The 24,354-nt window shown below is 43.1% G+C and overlaps 2 protein-coding genes across 5 annotated transcripts; both read left to right on the top strand.

Moving 5' to 3' along the window:
• Positions 1-501: 501 nt before the first annotated feature.
• LOC105007125 (protein mono-ADP-ribosyltransferase PARP14) lies at positions 502-12,339 on the top strand. The gene is made up of 15 exons (XM_010865941.4): positions 502-772; positions 1,546-1,670; positions 3,391-5,514; positions 5,648-5,884; positions 6,726-6,950; positions 7,076-7,142; positions 7,294-7,440; positions 7,607-7,666; positions 9,343-9,519; positions 9,758-9,896; positions 10,073-10,125; positions 10,257-10,940; positions 11,260-11,396; positions 11,539-11,710; positions 11,823-12,339. Exons 1-15 carry the CDS (start codon positions 601-603, stop codon positions 12,098-12,100), a joined length of 4,797 nt encoding a protein of 1,598 aa, XP_010864243.2. The 5' UTR covers positions 502-600; the 3' UTR covers positions 12,101-12,339.
• A 575-nt stretch (positions 12,340-12,914) lies between these two features.
• Positions 12,915-24,311, top strand: si:ch211-63p21.8 (kelch-like protein 33). Of its 4 annotated transcripts, XM_020043199.3 has the most exons (7): positions 12,915-13,245; positions 20,164-21,053; positions 21,197-21,807; positions 21,990-22,327; positions 22,460-22,630; positions 23,074-23,617; positions 24,216-24,311. In XM_020043199.3, the coding sequence occupies exons 2-6, from the start codon at positions 20,219-20,221 to the stop codon at positions 23,597-23,599; spliced, it is 2,481 nt and encodes an 826-aa protein (XP_019898758.2). In that variant the 5' UTR covers positions 12,915-13,245; positions 20,164-20,218; the 3' UTR covers positions 23,600-23,617; positions 24,216-24,311. The 4 variants fall into 4 exon arrangements, with proteins under 4 accessions (XP_019898758.2, XP_019898757.2, XP_028973846.2 ...); XM_020043198.2 differs by lacking the exon at positions 24,216-24,311 and having other exon boundaries at positions 23,074-23,787; XM_029118013.2 differs by lacking the exon at positions 24,216-24,311 and having other exon boundaries at positions 20,170-21,053; positions 23,074-23,787.
• The last annotated feature ends 43 nt before the right edge of the window (positions 24,312-24,354 follow it).

Consider the following 24,354-nt stretch of genomic DNA (forward strand, 5'->3'; position numbering starts at 1 on the left):
AGTTGGCCAACATTTCTAAAAATATGCTTTTTGCGTATTCTTGGGGTGGCTGATTCGCAGCTCCAATCCCCTCCCCCATGAACCATTTACTGAGTACTGAAAGAATTCAAATGTGTCATAACAGAGTGTTTATTATATTTTCATAAGTATTATCAATTGATAAGGCACTCTGTTTTTACAATTTATTAACATAGCCACTCGTTTAAATATATATTGTCATGGGGTTTTATTTTTGTTCGTTTTTATATTTAATTAAACATAATATGTGACAAATCTTAGGACTTTTCAAAATTGGAAATGCAGACTTCTCGAGTGAGCAACAGGTTGCAGTGCGCGTCCTAATGGTACCCTCCACCCGCTTTCAACATCACTCATCGCCGTCCGTCCTGCTCAACATCCACTCGAGGGCTCCCCCTAGCGAGGACGTCCATGTGACCGTGATGGACCGTCGCTCAGAGGATTGTAGCTGCCTCTCCTTCATGTCAGTCATTATCTATAAAAGATCACCTGCAACACGGTTACAAGAGGATACTTTATCGACTCAACGGGTGACTTTTAATTTGCCTACTATTAACAAAGTGATGGTATTTTGCCTTAAACATGGAAATGTTTAATTACCCAGTGTTCTTCGAGCTGGACAATTTTGATCCAGTACAAAAAGAAAAGACAGAAAAGTACTTTAAGGTTCGTCGGAAGTCTGGTGGTGGAGACTGCAGCTCTATAAACCAAGTTCGTGATAACGTTTACAAGATTGCATTTAAAGACCGGGCAGGTATGGACATTCGAAGATTGCTTCTTATACTTTAATGTAAAACAAACACATAAGACTTTTTATTAGAAATATGTAAGGGTTTCACTTTCAGATTTAGCCTGAATTGCCTAATGCATGCACCCACCTTAAAAATAACAACAAAAAAAGAACGAGACATCAATCTGCCAGTTTCACTTTCAGGTGTAATTTTTGTCTATGCACACACAAAACACTGAACTTTTTTATGATGGGAAAGATTACATTTTGAAGCTTTTTATTAGTGTACATTGTAAAGGTAGCACTGCTTTTTGGACACGTTATTGTAAATACAATTCCTATTCATCTTATGTCAGTACAATGCAAATAGAAATGTTGCTTTTTACAAACATCCTACATACTACATATTCCGGTGCACAGCAATGTTATTAACATTGCAGGTTAGTTACGTGGTAACTTTGTATTGTTTGTTATCTGCAAAGGTTTTTGAGATATGTATACACCTGTATTTGCTTAATTGAACTACTTATTTATCTGTATTTTACTTTTAACATAAACATCATGGCACAATATGACCGAAACGTTCCACACAAATGATTGTTTGTTTAACGATTAGTCTAAAGTTCTTTAACGAAGGTGCAAATATTTACCATTAACTAGCAAAAGGCTGAATGCATTGTTATTATTCTAATGGTATTGTTATTGTCTGTAATACTAGTAAAACTGAAGATCATGCCTCTCTACCTTATTATAATTACTAATATGCATGAACAACCTATACATTGTATATCCTCCAGCCCAGGAGAGAGTACTTCAGAAAGCCCATCATGTGTTGGAGCTACCTGGGGGAACTCGCTCTCTCAAAGTAAGAGGCAGCCTGGATCCTTCAACCACAACACACTGCTCTGACATCGGACAGTTGGTGAGGCCTGAATTTAAAGACTATACAGTACACATAGGTCAGAAAGGTTAATCAAACAGGTTAGTGGATCTGGAGGCGAACACAGTCTCCGAAATGGACAAATTCCAAACTGGTCATCTGATAATCCAGAATGTACAGTGAGGGAAATAATTATTTAATCCCCTGCTGATTTTGTAGGTTTTCCCACTGACAAAGAAATTATCCGTCTATAATTTTAATGGTAGGTTTATTTGAACAATGAGAGACAGAATATTAACAAAAAAATCCGGAAGAACACATGTCAAAAATTCTATGAATTGATTTGCATTTTAATGAGTAAATAAGTATTCGACCCGTCTGCAAAACATGACTTAGTATCTCAGGGGGGATTTTGTCACACTCCTCTTTGCAGATCTTCTCCAAGTCATTAAGGTTTCTAGGCTGATGTTTGGTAACTTGACCCTTCAGCTTCCCTTCAGATTTTCTATGGGATTAAGGTCTAGAGACAGGCTAGGCCGCTCCAGGACCTTAATTTGCTTCTTCTTGAGGCACTGCTTTGTTGCAATGGCCATGTGTTTTGGGTCACTGTCATGATGGAATACACATCCACGTCCCATTTTCAATGCCCTGGCTAAGGGAAGGAGGTTCTCACCCAATATTTGACGGTACATGGCCCTGTCCATCGTCCCTTTGATGCAGTGAAGTTGTCCTGTCCCCTTAGAGGAAAAACACCCCAAAGCATAATGTTTCCACCTCCATGTTTGACGGTGGGGATGGTGGTCTTGGGGTCACAGGCAGCATTCCTCCTCCTCCAAACACGGCGAGTTGAGTTGATGCCAAAGAGTTCGAATTTTGTCTCATCTGACAACTACACTTTCTCCCAGTTCTCCTCTGAATCATTCTGATCTTCATTGGCAAACTTCAGACAGGCCTGTACATGTGCTTTCTTGAGCAGGGGAACCTTGCGGGCGCTGCACGATTTCAGTCCTTCACAGCATAGTGCTACTGATTGTTTTCATGGTGACTACGGTCCCAGCTGCCTTGAGATCATTGACAAGATCCTCCCGTGTAGTTTTGGGCTGATTGCTTACTGTTCTCATGATCATTGCAACTCCACAAGGTGAGATCTTGCATGGAGCCCCAGACGGAGGGAGATTGACTGTTCTTTTGTGTTTCTTCCATTTGCGAATAATCACACCAACTGTTGTCACCTTCTAACCAAGCTGCTTGGCGATGGTCTTGTAGCCCATTCCAGCCTTGTGTAGGTCTACAATCTTGTCCCTGACATCCTTGGACAGCTATTTGGTCTTGGCCATGGTGGAGATTTTGGAATCTGATTGATTGATTGCTTCTGTGGACAGGTGTCTTTTATACAGGTATCAAGCTGAGATTTGGAGCACTCCCTTTAAGAGTTTGCTCCTAAAGACATCTGGGAACCAGAAATATTTGATTGAGAGAGGATCAAATACTTTTTTCATTCATTAAAATGCAAATCAATTCATAACATTTTTGACATGAGTTTTTCTGGATTAATTTCTTTGTCAGTGGGCAAACGTACAAAATCAATAGGGGATCAAATACTTTTTTCCCTCACTGTGTATTAGGGTCGACCTGTAATAATAAATATATAAATATAAGCACATGCTTAATAGAATATTGTAATAAATAGAGATATGTGATGTGTAAAATGACTATTGACTTCTTTCCATCTGTCCCTATCCATCCCTCCTACTCTGATAAGGCATCACCACCTGATGGCCCAGAGCATGAACTTCATCTAGATTCTTACCTCCTGCGCTACCTAAAGGAGAGCCCTGGGGCTGGACGAGACCTTCAGCAAAAGCTGTCCTCTTTGCGCTGCTCTGTCCAGCTCCTTTCAGAGGAGGGGAGAGCAGTAGTTAGAGGCTCAGGCCAAGCTGAGTCATGCAGAGCTGGGGTTGAGGATGGTATTGAGCTGGGACGATGGAAGTTAGAGGTAGAGAAACTGTTTGAACAGCTCGTGGACCGGTACAAATGCCACTATGAAGTAGACCCACGTAAGGTCCACACTCTGCTGCAGAGCAGTACCCTGGGTTCAGAGGATGTGAGGATGTACGGGGAGGGGGGAGAAGGGTTTGTTGTGGTGGTTGGGGAGGGTTCTGAGGTTCAGGCCAAGCTGAAGGAGATTGAGGCCAACCTGGTTCAGCATCTGAGCTCAACAAAGCAGGCAAAGATCAGAACCGTATGTCGACTGGGACAGGCTAAGCTCCGCCTTCTTGGGGAAGTGATAGAGAAGGAGTTAGGTGAGTTTGTGCCAGGGGTGAAGGTAACACGCGGTGACTCATCTCAGTTGGTGCTGGAGGGCTCGGCAAATGAAGTCTGGACAGCCAGGCAGTTGGTTACAGAGAAAACTTCTCTGGTGATGGAGCGGGTAGTGTCTGGGGTGTCCCCCAACCTCCTGACTTTTCTGAATGAGGCATATGGTAGGCCTGGGTCCCTGGGCAGCCTGCTGGGATTTGGAAGCCAAGTACAGGTGGATCTAGGGGTCACAGAGCTCCGGTTGTTCGCACTCTCCCCTGAGAAACTTGACCAGGCAGAGAAGGCTCTGCTGGGGGAGTTTGAGGAGGAGATGATTGACATACTCAATTGTGACTCCTTCCCACCAGAACTAATGTCCATCATTGAGAAGAAGGTGATGGAGTTGAACCAACACAGACGCAGGGTGGTGGCCAGGTATGTCCCTGGTTGTCGAGTGCAGCTGCTGGGCCACGTTAAGGAGGTTCAGCAGCTGAGGGATGAGATCGAAGCCTATCAGATAGGCCAGTCCAGTGTTGACCAAACACTGCTTTTACCTTTCCCAGAGATAGCGGAACACCTACCAGAACTGCTGGAGAGATTAGGTGTGGACCACACTGGGGTGACACTCTACCCCTCAGCCTCGTCCGTCCGCCCCTCTGTGATGCTCCGTGGACCCTCTGTTCGGGTGGCCCAGGTCAGGAACAACTTGGGCCCCACTCTGGCCTCCTTGGTCCGCCAAACCATAACCATCGACCAGCCTGGGGCATTTCGCTACTTCCAGGGCCAGGGAACAGAGAATCTGGTGTTAGTTGGCCGCTCTCATCAATGCCTTATCCAGCTGGACAGCCAAGGTAGCACAGTTAGCAACGCAGGGGAGACGGTGGAAGGCGCCAGCTATTGCCTTCAAGGTGGTCTGCAGGTTGTGGTGCGCCAGGGGGACATCACCAAGGAAAAAGCGGATGCGCTGGTAAATGCTGCCAATGGGGATCTGGATCACGGTGGAGGTGTGGCTGCGGCTCTGAGTCGGGCAGGGGGGCCTGAGGTACAGCAGGCAAGCAGGGATCTGGTTAGGCAGGTTGGAAGATTAGCTACAGGTCGTGTGGTTGAGACCACTGGAGGGAAGCTGCCTTGTAAAATGCTGTTACATGCAGTGGGACCAGTAGGGGGCAGCGGGAATGAGCGCCCTCTACTGGAGAAGACAGTTAAAACAGCCCTCCATCTGGCAGAGACCCTGCAGCTCCAGACCCTGGCCATGCCCTGCATCAGCTCAGGGATATTTGGGGTTCCTCTGAAGGTGTGCTCCGAGGCCATAGTCTCTGCTGTGAGGGACTTTGGGAGGGAACAACGTGTCCTTACCAAGGTCACTCTGATTGATGTACGTACAGAGGTGGTGAGAGCCATGCAGGAGGCCTGTGATAGGCTGTTACTGGGGAGGGGGGAATCATCTGAGCGGGATGGAGGGTCCAGGACCACAACTACCACCACAAATACTTCTCATGGGGACACTGATACTTACACCAGGGGAGCAGTCGCTTCAGAGGCCTGTGTCCAGGTAGAGATTGTCCAGGGAACCATAGAGAAGCAGCAGGTGAGAGGGATCAGCATAGCTTCAGCTGTGCTCCAACAACAGTCTGACTCCAGATTATTCTTTTAATTTTTACTCTTTATTCCTTTGCTCTTTGTCTTTCCTATAAATGTTCTTTCTCTTCCTGTGTCTGAAGGTGAATGCGCTGGTTTCCCCCATGGTTGGTAGTGACCCCCTTTCCTCTCGTGTGGGTAATTTATTGTCTGAGGCAGCTGGACCAGAGATGATGGCTGCTTTTCTCAGAGAATCAGGGGGACAAAGTATGCCTGGTGAAAAAATCCTAGTGGAGGGACTGCCTGGTTTCAGCTCGGGGCGTGTATTCTTCCTCAACTGTGCACCCTGGGACAACAACCCCCAAGGACCAGCAGTACAAGTGTGTGTGTGTGTGTGTGTGTGTGTGAGAAACCTCAACCCAAGTCTCTGCTTAGGCCCCAAGACAGAAAATGTTGACCTCTTGTCCAAATCTAAGAAATATATTTTTTTATTATGAATGTGTTTTGTAAGTTTAAAGAAATATATATTTTAGGCGGATTTGTACAAATTAAAATTTGCTGTAAGTTTAAAAAGCATTAATAACATGCATATGAACCGTCATGTTTCTACCCTAGTTGTATTTTCTGTCTGGTCCTGTCAACTCTGTTCTAGTTTATTCTGAAGAAAACAATGCCCACATTAGTCGTATCTGTTATTTTTAAAGTTATTTAACCAGGCATGTTGATTAAGAACCAATTCTCATTTACCAAAATGATGTGGAATGTTATTGGGGGGAGCAGTTAGGGTTAACTGTACTTGTCACTACCCTAAACCTAATCTTAATTTCTGGTCCAAAAACGTAACTAAAACTACTTAATGATTATAGAAACTATAAAACATGCTATTAACAATTTAAATAATTGAAATTACGAAGTAAGAAAATTTTAATTAGCAAATAGGTTTGACATTTTTATGGTGAGCATCCAACTTTCTTTTTTGCAGTACTTGCAGCATTCAAATGTTTTAGGGTCATCTTGAAACAGTCATTCCACAGTGACTTGACTCTATTAAAAAATATTCTGCAGTTCATATTAATGAGGGTTGGTTTGGCAAATCATATTCTTCATGTTCAATCTATTTCTATCTACAATATGCGCTGATGCAGCCTTGCTAGCTAGATGCAGACAGAGGGTTTGGTTCCCGTTATGACCCTTAACCCTAGACCTCTGGTTCTCTGCCAGGCTCTGGGGCGGGGTGTGAAGAGAATTCTGACCTCTTGTGAAAACCAAGGCTTCCGCTCTGTTGCCTTCCCTGTGGTTGGAACCGGTGTTGTCCTTGGTTTTCCTCACCAAGTGGCAGCGCAGGTTCTGCTGGGAGCGATCCATGAGTATGAGCAAACCCGGACCACCAGAACTCCATTCCTAGTTCGCATTGTCATCCTTCCCAGTGACCGGGAGTCTGCAATGGTGAGAGACTTAAAAGGGAATGCTTCACAAACCCAAAAGGATTTTTCATGCTGATGAAAAGCTGAAGTTAATCAAGCAAATCACTGGGTTTTCCTTGTTCTGTATGTCTATTATTTGATTTCCAGGCTTTCCAGACATCCCAGAGTAATTTGAATCTCAGAGGATTTCAACTGAAGGCTAATCCAGATCAGGGTTAGTAAAAAGATGCAGTCTTGGACCTCTGGGATTAAGAAGTCTGTAGATCAGTGGCCCTCCACTCAGATGCTTCATAAATGCATCTCAATATGGGCTCAGGCCATTTGTGTTACCCTGTTTTAACTTTTCATCCCGTTTTCTCTCCCAGCCTCGTTCTATCGCCACGTCTCGACCACTCAAGACGAGGTCTCTGTGATGTTAGGTAGTGTCAAGCTACAGCTAATCTTTGGCGACATCATTTCTAATCTCTCTGATGTCGTCATCAACACCACAGACTTCTCTCCCAACCCGTCAGGTATCACTGGTCATTCTTGCACTGTTTGTCCGTTTCTGTTTTATTCATCACTGTTTGTCCGTTTCTGTTTTATTCATCACTGTTTGTACGCGTGTGTGTGTGCGCGTGTTTGTAATTTGTTTTTGTTTATCATGATCTCTTTGTCCTTTCACTTATCAACCCCTAGGTGTTTCCAAAGCTATTCTGGTGGCAGCAGGGCCCACTGTCCAAGCAGATTTAGCACAAGGTTTGTTTGCACTTATTACACAAATAGAAAAAAGAAAATAAATGGCGTCTGAAACATATACAGTGAGGTTTTTTTTTTATTATCCCCTGCTGATTTTGTACGCTTGCCCACTGAAAAAGAAATGATCAGTCTATAATTTTAATGCTAGGTTTATTTGAACTGTGAGAGACAGAATAACAACAAAAAAAATCCAGAAAAAATGTTATGAAATGATTAGAATTTTTATGAATGAAATAAGTATTCGACCCCTCTGCAAAACATGACTTAGTACATGCCAACTAACATGACTTAGTTGGCAAAACCCTTGTTGGCAATCACAGAGGTCAGATATTTCTTGTAGTTGGCCACCAGGTTTGCACACATCTCAGGAGGGATTTAGTCCCACACCTCTTTGCAGATCTACTCCAAGTCTTTAAGGTTTCGAGGCTGACGTTTGGCAACTCAAACCCTCAGCTCCCTCCACAGATTTTCTATAGGATTAAGGTCTAGAGACAGGCTAGGCCACTCCAGGACCAGAATGTGCTTCTTCTTGAGCCACTCCTTTGTTGCCTTTGTCATTGTCCAGCTGGAACACCCATCCATTTTCAATGCCCAGGCTAAGGGAAGGAGGTTCTCACCCAATATTTGACGGTACATGGCCCTGTCCATCGTCCCTTTGATGCAGTGAAGTTGTCCTGTCCCCTTAGAGGAAAAACACCCCAAAGCATAATGTTTCCACCTCCATGTTTGACGGTGGGGATGGTGGTCTTGGGGTCACAGGCAGCATTCCTCCTCCTCCAAACACGGCGAGTTGAGTTGATGCCAAAGAGTTCGAATTTTGTCTCATCTGACAACTACACTTTCTCCCAGTTCTCCTCTGAATCATTCAGATGTTCATTGGCAAACTTCAGACGGGCCTGTACATGTGCTTTCTTGAGCAGGGGGACCTTGCGGGCGCTGCAGGATTTCAGTCCATCACGGCGTAGTGTGTTACCAATTGTTTTCTTGGTGACTATGTTCCCAGCTGCCTTGAGATCATTGACAAGATCCTCACGTGTAGTTTTGGGCTGATTCCTCACCGTTCTTATGATCATTGCAACTCCACTAGGTCAGATCTTGCATGGAGCCCCAGACTGAGGGAGATAGTTTTGTGTTTCTTCCATTTGCGAATAATCAACTGTTTTCACCTTCTCACCAACCTGCTTGGCGATGTTCTTGTAACCCATTCCAGCCTTATGTAGGTCTACAATCTTGTCCCTGACATCCTTGGACAGCTCTTTGGTCTTGGCCATGGTGGAGAGATTGGAATCTGATTGATTGCTTCTGTGGACAGGTGTATTTTATACAGGTAACAAGAGTGTGCTCCTAATCTCAGCTCGTTTCCTGTATAAAAGACACCTGGGAGCCAGAAATCTTTGATTGAGTGGTGATCAAATACTTATTTCACTAATTAAAATGCAAATCAATTCATAAAATTATTTTGTTGTTATTTTGTCTCTCATCATTCATATAAACCTACCCTTAAAATGATAGACTGTCTCATGTCTTTGTCAAAATCAGCAGGGGATCAAATAATTGTTTCCCTCACTTTACAGTTGTTCTCACGTGGATTTACACTGCGCTCATCACGTTTTGGGAATAGCTCCTCCTCCTTTTTCACTTTCCCTTCTCCGCCTCCCCGCCCCTTTCTCTGTCAGCGGGTATGCCTGCAGACCTGATGTGCAGCACACGACCAGGTCAACTGGCCTGCAAGGAGATTATACACGTCGCTTTCGAACACAACACAAAAAGGATCCGCAAGGTTTGCAAGAACATTCTGAAACTGTGTGAAAGGAAGGGCTACCAGTCTGCCACCTTCCCTGCAGTCAACACTGGTAGGTAGCTCCTCAACTGAATGTGAAAATGTTTCCCACAATCCTTCAGCTTGCTCTGGTACCGTCTCTATATCATGCCCCTTTGTGGTTGACCATTTTTCTACCTCATCGCCATGCTTCTGCCCCTGTGTCGCGTACTTTTTGGGGTTTTAAGATACCTGTGAACAGCTGACGTCAGTAATTAGTCTATTCTAAAAAGAAGCCTTTTATATTAAAAACGCGGTTCTTTGCTGTTCAGGGGCTGCTGGGTTGAATGCCAGCTCTGTGTGTCAGGCCATGTTGGATGGCATGGTGTCTGCTGTGATGCGTCCATCCTCCACGACCCTCACTGTCATACGTATCGTCATGATAAAAAGACCCATCTTCGAGGCATTCAGGTCAGTCCCATTTATCTACTTGTGAAGGCTACTGTAAGTGGCACTGTAAACGTTCTGAAGTTCTGAAGTGTATGTTCTGAAGTGTATGTTAGCTTTAGAATGGAAAAGTCTTAGGCACCTAAAATCCCGACTAAAGCCATTTGTTTGGATTGTAAGTAAAATATATCTGTCTGCAGGTCTGAGCTGGAGAGCCGTCTGGGAACTGTCCCCCCAGTCTCCAAAATGAAAGGTATGTGTACTGTCTATAGACCAGTTATCTAAAGAATTTTCAATTTAATTTAACAGAACTTTTGTGCTAGGGGAAGACTCTGTAAAAATGTAGCTTTACACATTGTTCTTCAAGATCTTCTCTTTCCTCAGGGATAGCGCGACATATACAGACGCTAACACAGAGCATTGCCTCTTCTCTCTCCATCAACCGGCCCTCGCATGGCTTCCCTCCACCCCCCTCGGCCCCTCCGGGCCTGACCGTCGCCCCCTGGATGCCTCCCCCAGCCGTGCTGAGCGTGGTGGGGCGTGACGCAGACGCCATCGTCAGGGCCGGGCGGGAGCTCGAGTCGATCCTGGGGGAACTGTTGACCCTGAGAGAGGTGAAGGGAGAGGACATGTGGATGCTGAACGAGGCGGAGCTGCAGGCCGTGCAGACGGAAGCCAAGTCCCTGGGAGTGAGCCTGGAGCTAAGGGAAGGGGGGTCAGATGCCGGGGAGGTTTTCTACGTCTTCCGAGGCCTGAAGGAGGACGTTCTGAGCGTGCGCGAGTTGCTGGACAGTGCACTCAGCGGCGCCCTCCGTAGGCAGCTGATTGAGAAAGAAGAGGCCCTGGTGGCCCAGGCTGTGCAGTGGTACATGTGCCGTCGTCGAGACGTTTGGATGAAGCTGGCGCGGCACGACAACTACGTTCTGGAGCAGGCCCACCTGAGAGGAGATATCTTTGCAGAGGTGGAGGGTATGGATGGTGGCAAGGTCCACGTGAACCTGAAGAACAACACTGCCACTGACAGGAACACAGGTCGCACCTACGAGATGAAAAGAGAGGAGAACCGAGGTAGGCATGGTTTTATATTCCTTGAGTTTCTTAAAATTATGGCACTTTCTGGTCTTTTAGCAAAAAAAATTTTTTATCCAACACTAATTGATATGATTTGCACCAAACACTAATATTTGAACAGGCCATTGTACAGCATGACAACAGCCTATTGACCCTAACCTGCTGTTAATGTGACTTAACATAGGTTGTATAAACCTTTTTCTTTACGTCAGTAGTTCAATCACATAGGCAAGGCAGAAGCACGACTCCTGTTTAGTAACCCAATCTGGTTTTGACGTTAACTCCGCTAAAAGACCTGTGTCCTTTGTCTTTTTAGAATTGCCACCATACTGGGATAATATGTCCACTGGTGAACTGCTGAAGAAAGTTCAGCTCTTACCCACCTCACCGGAGTATCAGCAGGTGGCGAGTGGATTCTTAAGTACCACGGGAATGCAATTCTCTATCCTCAAAGTAAGCCACTGACATATTGGCATACAACAACAGATATAACCAGTTGCTTATTTATTTCAAACAAGCTGAAGGATGTTTGAAATAAATAAATCTGTATCATCTTTGATCTTGCCCTGTTACTGAAACATTGTCTCTTTTTAAGATCGAGCGGGTGCAGAATGTATTTCTGTGGCAGGCGTACGCAGTGTGCTTGCAGCGCTTCCAGGCCAAGAATGGAGTGGACCAGGTCGGGGAGAAGATACTTTATCATGGGACAAAAGCAACAACCTGTGACGCCATAGAAAAAAATGGATTTGACAGGAGCTATGCTAGCAGTAGGGGCCAATACCATCTATTCCATTTTACTAAACTGCAAATTAATATACAAATGAACTGTCTCGTTTCATCCATTTCCTTCAACTTTTCTTTTTTAATTCATTTTTTTAGTGACAAGATATGGAGTTGGTGTGTATTTTGCTGTAAATGCAAGCTATTCAGCCAATCCCAGGTACACCCCCCCCGATGGCGTTGGACACAGACGTATGTACGTGGCTCGTGTCCTGACAGGGTACTATACCGTGGGCAATGAAACGATGAGGCACACTCCTAAACGCTCCAGCACAGAGAACTACGACAGTTTAGTGGACAACCAGCAAACACCTAGCATGTTTGTCACCTTCCACGATGACCAGGCCTACCCAGAGTACCTGATCACCTTCACATGATTTACACAAGACATTAGCATGTGATTTCATCTAGTGACTTAAGGTGGTGAGTTTATACGTTTCAATACTGGCTTCCTTTGGCAAATGAACCCGCAACACTGGCTTGGTTTCACCATTAACAAGGTTATTTGGGATCATGCTCATTTCTATAGACCTTCATAATATGATTTATAGGCTAGTGAATAAGAAAATTAATTGCGGTGTCTTCTATCTTTTAATAAAATAATGTATCTTTGTAAACCCCAAAACATTTTCCTTGTCTTTCGGTAATGTTATGAAATGTCTTCTATTTGGATTTCCTGCAAGAAGAAAGTAGTAAATAATTCCAAACAGTATGAAAATGACTTTTTAAAGTTACAAACCCCACAGATTATAAAGACATACATTCTGGTCAAAAAATTAACATGGGGGTCAAATTAAGGCGCATTTGACCGTAGTCCAGCAACCATGTAATATTTGTTTTGACTTTGTGATTCTCCAAATATCACACAGAATTAGGTCCATAAAAATTATTTAATTCTATAGTGCTTTTGCATATTTGTTACATTGCATTACTGTTGATCATTCCAACAGGGCTGTCACAACTCAGCACTCCCCTTCCCCTTGAATATTGAACTGTCCCAAAAGACACTCCTTCCCCCTGTTAATGTCCCAGATGGTTTACTCTGTCTCCGCCCTCCTGTTTGCACCACACCCACTTCTATCAACTGCCGTTGTCTCACTGATTCCTGCACACCTGTCACTTGTTAGCCAACATGACGCCTTCATTTTTTTTAAAAGGAAGTTGGGTGTAGTCCGTGCACTATGAAACAAAACGCCTTAATATGTACTTAATTCACCCATTAATATTGATATAATTAAGGAGGTGTTTAGTGGATTTTCAAGAGATTAATTAAGGTGTAAATTAATGGTTTTTAATTAAGGGGTAACATCCCTTAAAGTGAGCTAAAATCCATTAAAATTACTCGCTAATTGCACCTTAAAGCTGAAGGACGTAACTTTCAAAACAGGAAGTATTTCTGCCTCATTTTCCCAGAAATCGTGGCTGTCGCTGGTGTGACGTCAGTTCACTCTTAAAGACCCACACATTATCTGTGCACTTTATTCAGCTCATCTAAAAAAAATTATAATCTTCATCCGACCAGGTGAGTTGACATACAATTATTTTAATTATATACTAAAATCAATTAAACCAAATGTATCTGATGTAGCATATATAGGAAATGTGAGAATAGCTTGCTAATAGAAAGCTAGCTAGTTAACTAAATTGGCCAATTGTTTTTGCCTCGTAATTAGTTACAGTCAATTATTCTAGGCAGCTAGCATTGACCTTGCTGGCAAGTGGATGTTATTATAAGCTGGTAGTAGTAGCAAAACATGCGAACAATGTCTGCTGGATAAATGTACAGTCATGCAGTTACTATAGCCATGTCTGCTCTGTCTGTATAGCTAGCCACATTAACACCAATAGGGCAATTACTAAAAACAGTGTGAGGTTAGCTAGCTACTAGGGTTTTAGCTAACTTTACATACTTATTTAAAAGAACAATTGCCGTCTAAGTTAAATGCATTTTGTTCCATGAGTTACATCCATTGTGGATAGGCAGCTACACCAACGTTCACTCCGAATGGCATCTACCTCTATTTGACCAGATTTCCTTTCTTTTGATCCAAACCATATTTTCTTAGGTACCATTACATTCTGAACTTCTTCAGTTCAGTTAAATAAAATTGTCTAGCGTCTCGCTGCTTGATCTACAATGAGAGTAGCCACTGCCTTATTTTGTCCAGCTTCAGTTCTCTTATGTCAAACGCATCCCTTCCTGTGCGCAGGACAACATTTCACACCACTATGAGAGCCGAACACTTTTTTTCCTCAGGAGCAGTAGATCATATACAGACGTTTTTCATGATGCAAGCCTGGGACCATCTGATATGATAGAAATTCATCCTCGATCCAAATGAATAGAAAAACGATGTGTTAACGCAAAATGTGTTAACGTACGTGCTTAAGCTATATTAATTCATGTTGACATGTTTTCAGTCATTAAAAACATTTATACTGTTAAAGATGGTCTTTAGCATATTTATCATAGAGGGCATCAGTCTTCCATAAAATAGTGAGGCTTTAACCCCACTAAAATATTTTTTGTCAACCTTTCCATCGCAACTAAACTTCTGACCAAGTGTATAGAATTTTGTTTATTTGGCAGAATATTCGGTTGACAGGGCTTGACATTGGCAACCGCCCACCCGCCAAATGCGGGTAGAATTTGGGTGTGGCGTGTAACGCAGTCACTCTTACTAGCCACTTTGGCTGGTGGCATTCGATATATCCAGGGGCGATTCTAGGGTCAGAGCTTTAGGGGTGCTAAGCACCCAATGAGCCCCACTGCCACCACCCACCCTCTTTTCACACAAAAACAAAAAATGTCTATTGAAAATTACTTTATCATTTTAACATTGGTTCAACTAACTCCAAAATGCTGATTTTTTTTTTTTCCTTTTTTTTTTTAGACCTTTTCAAAGCACCAGCTTAATTGTGAGAGTTCACACAGACAGCCCCCTGTAACAAACACAAAACCTTCTTCACTCAGCTGGTTTTCCTGACCATTAACTCCATGTGCCTCCTTTTGTATCAACACTTAACTTTCTTTTATTGTCTAGTTTGATAGTCAGCCACAACTGAAAAATAACAGAGATACATCTAGGAATGAATAACTATTCAATTAAAAAGCCACAGTGAGTGTTTTCACAGATACTGGTATACAGTGATATGTTTGTTTTCACCCTGGTCCAAACGCCAGGGCTTCATGTTTCCATGACGACTGACCAGAAAAGACGCACGTCATGTCATGTTTACATGAGTATCAAATGAACGATAAACTTTAACAACAGAGACACACGTACACAATACACTGGTACGCAGTTTATTTGTCGCGCTGCTGTTTTTGTTTCACGCTCTAGCAGTTAATAAACAGAACTGCATACATTTAAAATTAAATGTTGAATCAGTACCTAGCCAAACCATCTTCTATCTGGAATGTTATTCCTCAACTTGTTTTTTCACAACTTGGTGGCACTCATTTTCTCTTATTGTGTAATTATGATGTATCCAAACTCCCTATCAAACTCTCCAACTTTCATCGTCAGGTTCTCTTAGCATGGGCACTAATTTATAAACATAACTTTTCACCACAGAGATGTTTTACTTGGAACAATAAGAACATTTTATTCAAGAATAAGTCTCTATTTTATGACACTTGGTTCAGTAATGGTTTATTTTTGGTAGAGCAGTTGTTTAATAAACAAGGTATTTTGTTCAGATAATCAGAATTTCTTTCAGAATACCACATACCAATAACCCCAAAAGAATTTCATGCTGTAATGTGTGTTATTCCTTCTGGTTTATGTATGCTTTTTAAAAACTGGAAATACTCCTCCCCAGTATCTACTACATCCTTTCCTAAACCTTGTGACACTCCTGTGGGTCAAACTTGTTTTTCTCAGTTGAAAGCTAAAAACTATAAAATAAGATCTTTATTTCTTAAGAATGTGATATCTGTTCCTCCTGTTATTTCCTTTTGGAATAATGTTTGTTAACCTTAATTGGAAAGAAATCTGGTCTTTACAGCAGAAATTCTTTCTCATAAATAAAGTGAAAGAAATTTAATTTAAGCTCATACACAAGTTCTGTCCTGCTAAGAAATGTATACAAAGATTTAAGTCGGATATTGAGCTAACATGCTCTTTTTGTTTGAAGTCTGATGAAACAGTGGTTCACTTATTTTGGTCATGTCACTACACTCAGAAGCTTTGGAATGATATTGATGCATTTGTTAAGTGTAAGATTTGGCCAGGCTTCTCAATACATATGAGAAACATATATCTGGGTACTTTGACTCAGACCCCACAAAAGAAAATATCTGTTTTGTTATTAATTTAATTATTTTCCTAAGCAGATTTTACATTCACAAATGTGATGTATACTTCTTTATGTTCCTGTTCTCAGCATCAAAATAATAATAATAATAATAATAATAATAAAATACAAAAATTACAAAAAATAAACAGAACTGCATGCGTCTTGCGGAAGAACATTGTAACCGGCGCTACTTCTCTCCGTTTATGACTATGGATGAGTCACCCAGGTACTGTGCTACTCCACAGCGGCGGCGACTCGCTGGACTAAAATAGTCCGAAAATAAACACTTATTATAGGTGTACCGTGATTCCGGATACTGACTCCAGTACTCACCGATATGGTTTCGGTATCGGAACAACTCTAGGTAAAAGGAAAGAAGTGTGAGACACAGCTTTGGAGCAACTTAGTTGATTCACAACACTACATAACGGGTTCTCACTCTGCGTGTGTTTCACGCTGGATGACGGTCGTGCTGAGCGGTGCAGGTACAGAAGAGAAGTAGAAGAAGAGAAGAGGATGACACCATTTGCTAAGCGGGGATGTTTTCATTTTCATGTTTAACACACACTTTAAACCACAAACTACGGAGTATGTTTTGGACATTATTTAACCTTGTCAAAGACGAACAAAAATGTTAGAATAACAACATTTCTTACTCCAAGTTTTAGGGGTGCTGAAGCATGGATATATCTATACACAGGGCTTTTCCTGTTTCCCAATCTCGCACCGCATCTGTGTGTTGGCATAGTGAAACATGATTTTGCGCTCATATAGAAAACGAAACACTGCAGCTAAAAACACAGTAGGAGGACACTTTTTCCCATGTTGAGTGTTGCCAGGTGGGGTGTGTTTCCTATTCAATTGGGTTATTTTTAATGGGCTTGAGCTGGTCGATTTTTCTTTTCTGGAGTCTTTGCAGAATACAGTTTATGGTGAAAGAAATCTGGCAACCTTGCATACAGGACCACATGGGTCCAGACATCGAGTTGCAATGTCGGGAAATCCCAGTTTTCTTCTACACCCAAGCATGTCAAAATATTCCACTAAAACTTTGACCTCAAACTAAATCTAATCAACAAATCAAATTTAAAAAAAAAAAATCCCTGAAATTACACATTCGTTTTTAGAGACATTAGGCTATATATGCAATATAAAGAGTATAAAATATATAACATATTTAAGTTACTAACAATATAAACATGAACGTGAAGACACTGGAACAGCGACACTAGCAGAGCCCGGTACAGCTGAAGGAAGTGGAGAGTACAGCATTTATATTAGGAACATTATCATTCCTCCCCAGAAACTGTTCTTCCTCCTCCTCAGTCATCTGCCCTCCCCTGGTTTAAACGTCAGCCCTCCCCTGGTCAATTGTCAGCCCTCCCCTGGTCAAAACGTCAGCCCTCCCCTGGTTTAAACGTCAGCCCTCCCCTGGTCAATTGTCAGCCCTCCCCTGGTCAATTGTCAGCCCTCCCCTGGTCAATTGTCAGCCCTCCCTGGGTCAATCGTCAGCCATCCTCCAGTCAAACATCAGCAATGCCCTGGCTTGGAGAGTGGATACTTGACCAAGGGAGGGGTGACGACTGAGTAAGAGGAAGAACTGAGTTTCTGGGGAGGAATGATGATGTTCCTAATATGGATGCTGTACGCGAGAGATTAACGATGTGGCGTCAAGGCAAGGAGGGGAAAAATAACTTGACAAAGCTGTAATAAATACAGCTCTGTTTATATTAACAAGAACATAGAATAACAAAAATAGACAACAATAATATTGACTGCGATTAATTATGAAGCTGATTGGTGATTTCATATTTCTTTTTAAATATCATGTAGGTATAGTTCTAGGTTATGTTAAGAATAAATATATTGCTTCCATATTTTGCTTGATATTAGGGAGGACATTGTAGCGTGCATTAGCTGCACAAGTGAACATGGTCAACAGGGCAGATTTAACTCCATAATAGTTGTCTTTTTCAAGTGTGTAGCCACGTTGTATAAAGTATTTCACAGAGGGGTGTCCGGTAGAGTGGGGTACCACCTTTGCCTAATCATGACTGAACCAGTGAACAAGACAGGCTAAGATGTTGCACACCATAGTCAGAATTTATCAAATAAAACGTAATTACCCAACAACAAAATGGTGGCTAGTGAAAATGCTCAGTGGCTAGTAACTTTGGGAAACCACTAGCCACAGTGGCTGTTGAGCATTTTGTCTACAAATATGTATGGATGTTAAAAAAATTTATGTATATCGCTAAAATGTCATGAATGGAAATTGTTTAATTCGACTTGCAGACCAGCCGTCATGTAATATCAAAGTGATCCGTCTTTTGTTCTTTACCAGAATGCAAGAAAGCTAGCTACAACTTTCTAGTAGACATTTCAGAGAAGACTAAGATCTGTCATTTGTAATACAAATAAAAATAAATTATAATGTAATTCAACAAAATTGTAAGGTGGCCAATAATTGGGGACAGTAGCCGATAATAGGGGGTTGTATATTTTAACGACAACATTAACCACTGAATATATTTATTTCCCGTTAATGACATGCTAGCTAACATTTTTATGTCACTAATAGTCATCAGGAACACAGTTGCAGAACTGTGAATGTTTCACAGATTCATGTTTGTTTGGGTTTGAAGTATTGCTCATGTTTATTTTTTAAATTATGATCAGTTTCTTTTGACTTTGTTCCGAGATTAATGGGCTGATGACTAAATCTGTTTTTGGAATGATTCAGAGAGATCTCTCTTAGAAACAGAATATTCTGTATGTAGATGTTCATTTATTATAAACTATAGTTGACAAGTATTTTGGCAACATAGTACAACCGCTTTTGTGTCTTTTGTTGGTGTTGGATGGATAAAGACAGTGGACTTCAATTTTTTTTATTTAGATATTTAGTCATATTAGATCAGTGTCTAACACAAACTATGATACCCTTATTTTGATAGATTTTACACCTGTTTTCTACACTGAAAATGCATGATGAAAATATGTTTTGGGGAGTATGCCCAGACCCCCCAAAACGAGGCTTAGACCCCCATCCATGATTTTTTAGTGACTTCCCTGGCCGTAACCAAATAAGGAAGATATACAATGACAATGCATCCCATGCCTATACAATGTACATCCGTCATTGAGTCCCCTACCACTGTATTTAGTATATACGGTAGTGATACTATATACTATGCACTCGCACCCAATATTAAACAACTGCACACCTCTAAAGGTGCTTTGGCTCCCACACCACTGTATGAATCACTGTAAACTAGCCTATGGAACAGACCTTGAAAGTCCAAAGGGATCAAATGGATTTGTTGTTAGCCAGTACATACCAGTACCTCTCCATTGTGACGTAAACTTGCACCTGTCCTGGTACTCCCACCCAATCAAAAGCTGTAACGATGAACAGGTCGAGTGTAGCACAACGGTTGTGGGGCTGATTAACTTGGTGGGGCCTACGCAGAAGTAAAACAAATGGAAAATATGTGCACTCACTATGTAAACACTCCACAAAGTGAACTGCCTAAGAATGGTTCTTAGCTGTGGTATATTGGCCATAAACCACATCCCCTTATGCCTTATTACTTCCTTATAAACTGGGTGGTTTGAATACTGAATACTGATAGTCATGGTATAAGACTATCAGTATTACCATGGGTATGACATCACATCAGTTTTTACTGCTGTAATTTCTTTGATATCTGGTTTAAGAGCAATACGACATCTCTGGAATGTTTGTGAGCTATAGTTTTCTATGGATAAACGTTGTCATAGAAATGTATACTTTCCCATGTCTGACTGAACTTCATTAGTCTTTCTCTTTGGTCTTTTATTGTAATGAGCCCAGACACGAAGCATGTCGAAATAGAATCCCCATGACCTATTAACTATAAATAGTGTCTTGTTTATGTCTAAAGCCTAGCCTGTAAGCGTGTGAGACCAAAGTCAGAGTGTACGGAGTCTGAAACAGAGAGTTTGACTTTCTGTGTTTCAGTAAAGAGCACAGTGTTTAGATAGGTCTTTTACCCAAAATCTAGATTTTTCTGAGTAACCGTCATAACTAGCGACCTGTTGGTATTGCTGTAGTTAGCGTCAACAGCTACATAAGCTGTCATTGACCTTGTCTCAGGAACAGCTGGATTGATCTCTTACTAAGGCTTAAGGTTTGAGTCAGAACCACAGCCATGGAGTTTACCAGACCCTACCTGCCCATGGAATGGGAGGAACAGTGGAGGAAGGAGAAAGAGAGGAGGAGAAGGGCGATTGAAGAAGGAGGAGAGGAGGTTGAAGCAGACGATCGAAAGCTGAGGTGGATTGTGGCCTACAACAACCAACGGATGGGCATGGCATTGCATGAGAAAAAAGAGAAGTCACAGGTTAAGAAGAGGAATGACAGCCCCTCGAACCAAGGAGAAGCTACTGAGGAGGGATCAGACGAGCAGAGCAAAGGACAGGGATATGAAGAGAAGATTTTTACATACTGCAGACCGACCTTCCCTCGTGAGGTCTTCAAGAGCCTGGAGCAGCTCAGGGACTCTTCTCTCCTTACTGACCTGACTCTGATCACTCAGGATGGGCAGTGTCTCCAGGCACACTCCCCTGTCCTGGCTGCTGTCAGCTCCCTGGTACACCAGAGACTGCTCACATGGGACGAAGAGATGGAGAGGAGGGAGAGGAGAGATGTTGACGTACAGCCCGAGATATCCATCAGTCTGGGTCCTGAGGTGGGGATTGAGGGGCTGGCAGGGGTGCTGGAGTTTGCCTACACTGGGACCATAGCAGCTCTGAACCGAGACAAGCTGCCAAAGATACAATCAGCAGCTACAACACTAGGGGTCCCCAGAGTTTTAGAACTGTGCTGTGAAAAGGAGGAGAAGATGAAGAAATGCGTATGGAAGGCAGAAAATAAGGTTTCTGTTGATTATCAGATGAAACTCAGTCTTCAGTCCATCAGACAGCTGTGGAACGAGCGACTGGGCTGTGATGTGGAGCTGGAGGTTGCTGGGACATCGTTCCGTGGTGAGTGGACCAAAGTCAAAAGTAGGGAATGTTTGTGGTTTATATTGGAGTAGCCAGTATTCTCTTTAGGAGTAATGATTATAACAGTGGTTTTTATACTGATGCTACAATTAAATAGGTAATTTGAATTTATTTCCTGCAAGTCCACAGAGTACTGCTGGCAGCTAGTAGCGACTACTTCCGGGCAATGTTCACCAGTGGGATGAAGGAATCCCAGCAGCCCTGTGTGGTACTTCCCTCCCTGGATGCCTCAGAGTTGAAGGCACTGATTGGATGCTGCTACAGCGGGTCTCTTGCCCTCAGCTGGGGGCGTGTCTTCGAGATCACTTGCACCTCCCTTCAGCTCCAATTCCAGCTTGCCCTCTCTTTGTGCCTCGACTTCATGGTACAGGAAATGGAGACCAACTCCTGCTTGGACGTGGCCTCCTTTGCCGAGGCTTATGGGATGCCGGAACTTCTTGAGGAAGCCGAAGACTTCATCCTGAGGAACTTCCAAGGAGTTTCAACAACTCTGAAATTCCTGGACCTTCCAGCCAATAAACTGCTGGACCTTCTGCGCTGTGACGGCCTCTGTGCCCCCTCAGAGCTGGCTGTGTTCAGAGCCGTGGTGGCCTGGTTAGAGGCTGACCCAACCGAAAGGCTAGCCCAAGCCAAGGAGGTGATGACGGGTGTCCGTTTCTCACTCATGACCTTCAAGGAGTTCAGAGAGGTCAGGGCGATCAACCTGCGCTTGGAGTGCAGCAGTGACACAGAGGTAAATGGCAATCCGTTACCACTTTATCTCATAACAGTATGTTGCATGATATACGACAACTTGGACCGCATAGGGAATTTCTCTTAAGCGATCCTGCGATACGTTAAGCGAAATTAAACATCCTGTGTATTGCATCATACCTACAGCAGTTATTTTAACAGTAAATGTGGTTATTATTTTAGATTGACCTATACAGCTCGGCCCTGAAGGACTTTGGCTTCAGCCTTCCTGAGACCAAGGACCAGTGCCGGATTAGACGGCCAAAATATGCCCTGGTTCTAGTTGGAGGCGATCAGGTGGTCCCTGATGTGGGGAACCGGCTTCCCAGCAGAGAGCTATGGTTTGCAAACTCCCTCCGCAGCGGCACAGGGCTTGTGAAGTCCATGGAGTGGATGGTCCTGGGAGAGATACCGGAGAAGCCCAGGTTTCGGCATGGCGTGGGAGTGATGGGCGGACAGCTGTACGTGGTCGGAGGGTGTGAGTTCTACGTGAGGGGTGATATGCTGAAATCAACATACAGGTGAGGATTGGCCCTTAAGCTGGGTTTTGATTTATTAAGGTAGGTTTATAATCGTTGACGAGGGTAGGCATTTTAAAAAAGAAAATAAAGACAATTCTGTCGTTTCTCTCCCTCTCTCACACACACACGCAGATATGACCCAATGCAGGACAAGTGGCAGAGGTTGGCTGACATGCAGGAGTACAGGAGTAACTTCACGGTGGTGGTACGAGAGAACTGTCTGTACGCCATTGGAGGGGACACGGATATCACTTTAAACCTGGGCAGTGTGGAGGTCTACAGCCCCGACTCTGACACCTGGAGGTAAGGCGGTAAAAGGAAAGGCCCAGGCCATGGGAAAGTATTACCAGTGTTAGACAGACTTCTCAAATCATGGGGCTCACCATAGCCGGGCTTGTCTCACCATTCATTTCATTAGAAGTCAGCATCATTTGAGTATGCTCAGACCATGCAGATGCAGGACTTTAGGGTTGAAGTGAGGTGATGGGGGAGGGGGGGGGCAGCGCTCAAAGAATAATTGACAGAAATAATATGATCACACTGCTGCTGGTGTGAGCATAGCGCTATATGTTTCAGGTGGTTTACATGAGGAAGAAACAGTGTATGGGACTTACTGTATTACATTTTAAACACATTGAGTAACATATTAGTCCAGCATATATCGACCTTCAATATTATCTAAACAAACCTTTGTTACTGTCCTCATGGACCGTGTCAAGCATTTGCTTTCCATCCCCCACGTCCAGGTTTGCTAAGCCTCTGGACCACGCCCTGAGTGGCCACGCTGCCACAGTGTGGGATGGAGAGATCTTCATCTCTGGGGGGTTTAACAGCACCTACCAGTGTCTGACGTCCATGTTCACTTACCACCCTGAGAGAGGAACCACCTACCTGGCGGAGATGAGCGGGGACCGGGCTCAGCACTGTATGGAGGTCTTGCGTAGCTGCGGGGGACTCTGCGTAGTGGGAGGGGTGTGCAAACAGCGCACATTCTATGCCGACCAGCTAGCCTGTGAGGTCTACGATCCCCTCAGTGATGCCTGGAGCGCCTTCACGCCCCTGGATGTACCCCATGTCGGAGCGGCTTCTGTGGTTCTGGAGGAGAAGCTGTATATACTGGGAGGATACTGCCAAGAGGATTACAGGGAGACCAGACTGGTGCACCGGTATGATCCAGCTCACTGGCACTGGGAGAACATGGGCAAGATGCCCGGACCCAACACTGACATACGAGCATGTTTGCTCCTGCTGCCGGAACACTTAAGACATTGATAGAGGGAACTTAACACGGTGAGAAAGTTCCACATGACGTTCAGTTTGTTTTCTATATACTAATAAATATAGGGTAAGTGTAAGGCTGGGAATCTATAGGTGAGCAAAATTGTATATTCTAAGCATGTACTGCAGTGGTTCCCAACTCCAGTCCTCGAGTACCCCCAGCAGTACACATTTTTGTTGTAGCCCTGGACAAGCACACCCAATTCAACTCAGCGAGAGCCTGATAATTAGTTGACAAGTTGAATCAGCTGTGCTTGCCTGGGGCTACAATGAAAATGTGTACTGTTGGGGGTACTTGAGGACCGTAGTTGGGAACCACTGATGTACTGTATGAAAACAAATTTACTGGCATAATGATGATAATCATTGTTATTTATTATTATGAAAACATTGGTTGTAATTTTTTGTTCATAGATTGCATTGATTGAAAATGAATGTTTTGTGTGTGTGTGTGTGTGTGTGTTCAGTTTTAAAATCTTATGACTTTACAAATATTAAATATATTAATATTAGTAAAGTCTTGTTAAGTACGTATTTACTTTTTAATGTACATTGTAATGCTATTCTATATATGTTATGTTTGTTCTGTCTTTTAAACTCTTTCCTACAGTAGGGAAACCATGAACCAAATTGGGAAAAACCTGAATTGAGAAACAAATGAAAGTCCATTATCTGAGAGAGCAAGCCAGCCAGCCAATCAATGAGCGCCAATACTTATATCTATGTAGAGTTAATGATTAACGGTATCC

Source organism: Esox lucius, chromosome 24 (genome assembly GCF_011004845.1).
Source record: "Esox lucius isolate fEsoLuc1 chromosome 24, fEsoLuc1.pri, whole genome shotgun sequence".
In the NCBI taxonomy this organism is placed as follows: domain Eukaryota; kingdom Metazoa; phylum Chordata; class Actinopteri; order Esociformes; family Esocidae; genus Esox; species Esox lucius.

Excerpts from the sequence above, each read along its gene's own strand:
- LOC105007125 (XM_010865941.4), top strand. The coding sequence starts at position 601 with ATGGAAATGTTTAATTACCCAGTGTTCTTCGAGCTGGACAATTTTGAT. Across the intron at positions 10,126-10,256 it reads CCCAGTCTCCAAAATGAAAG|GGATAGCGCGACATATACAG; the intron begins GTATGTGTACTG and ends CTCTTTCCTCAG. Across the intron at positions 11,397-11,538 it reads TGCAATTCTCTATCCTCAAA|ATCGAGCGGGTGCAGAATGT; the intron begins GTAAGCCACTGA and ends TCTCTTTTTAAG.
- si:ch211-63p21.8 (XM_020043199.3), top strand. The coding sequence starts at position 20,219 with ATGGAGTTTACCAGACCCTACCTGCCCATGGAATGGGAGGAACAGTGG. Across the intron at positions 21,808-21,989 it reads AGTGCAGCAGTGACACAGAG|ATTGACCTATACAGCTCGGC; the intron begins GTAAATGGCAAT and ends TTATTATTTTAG. Across the intron at positions 22,328-22,459 it reads ATGCTGAAATCAACATACAG|ATATGACCCAATGCAGGACA; the intron begins GTGAGGATTGGC and ends ACACACACGCAG.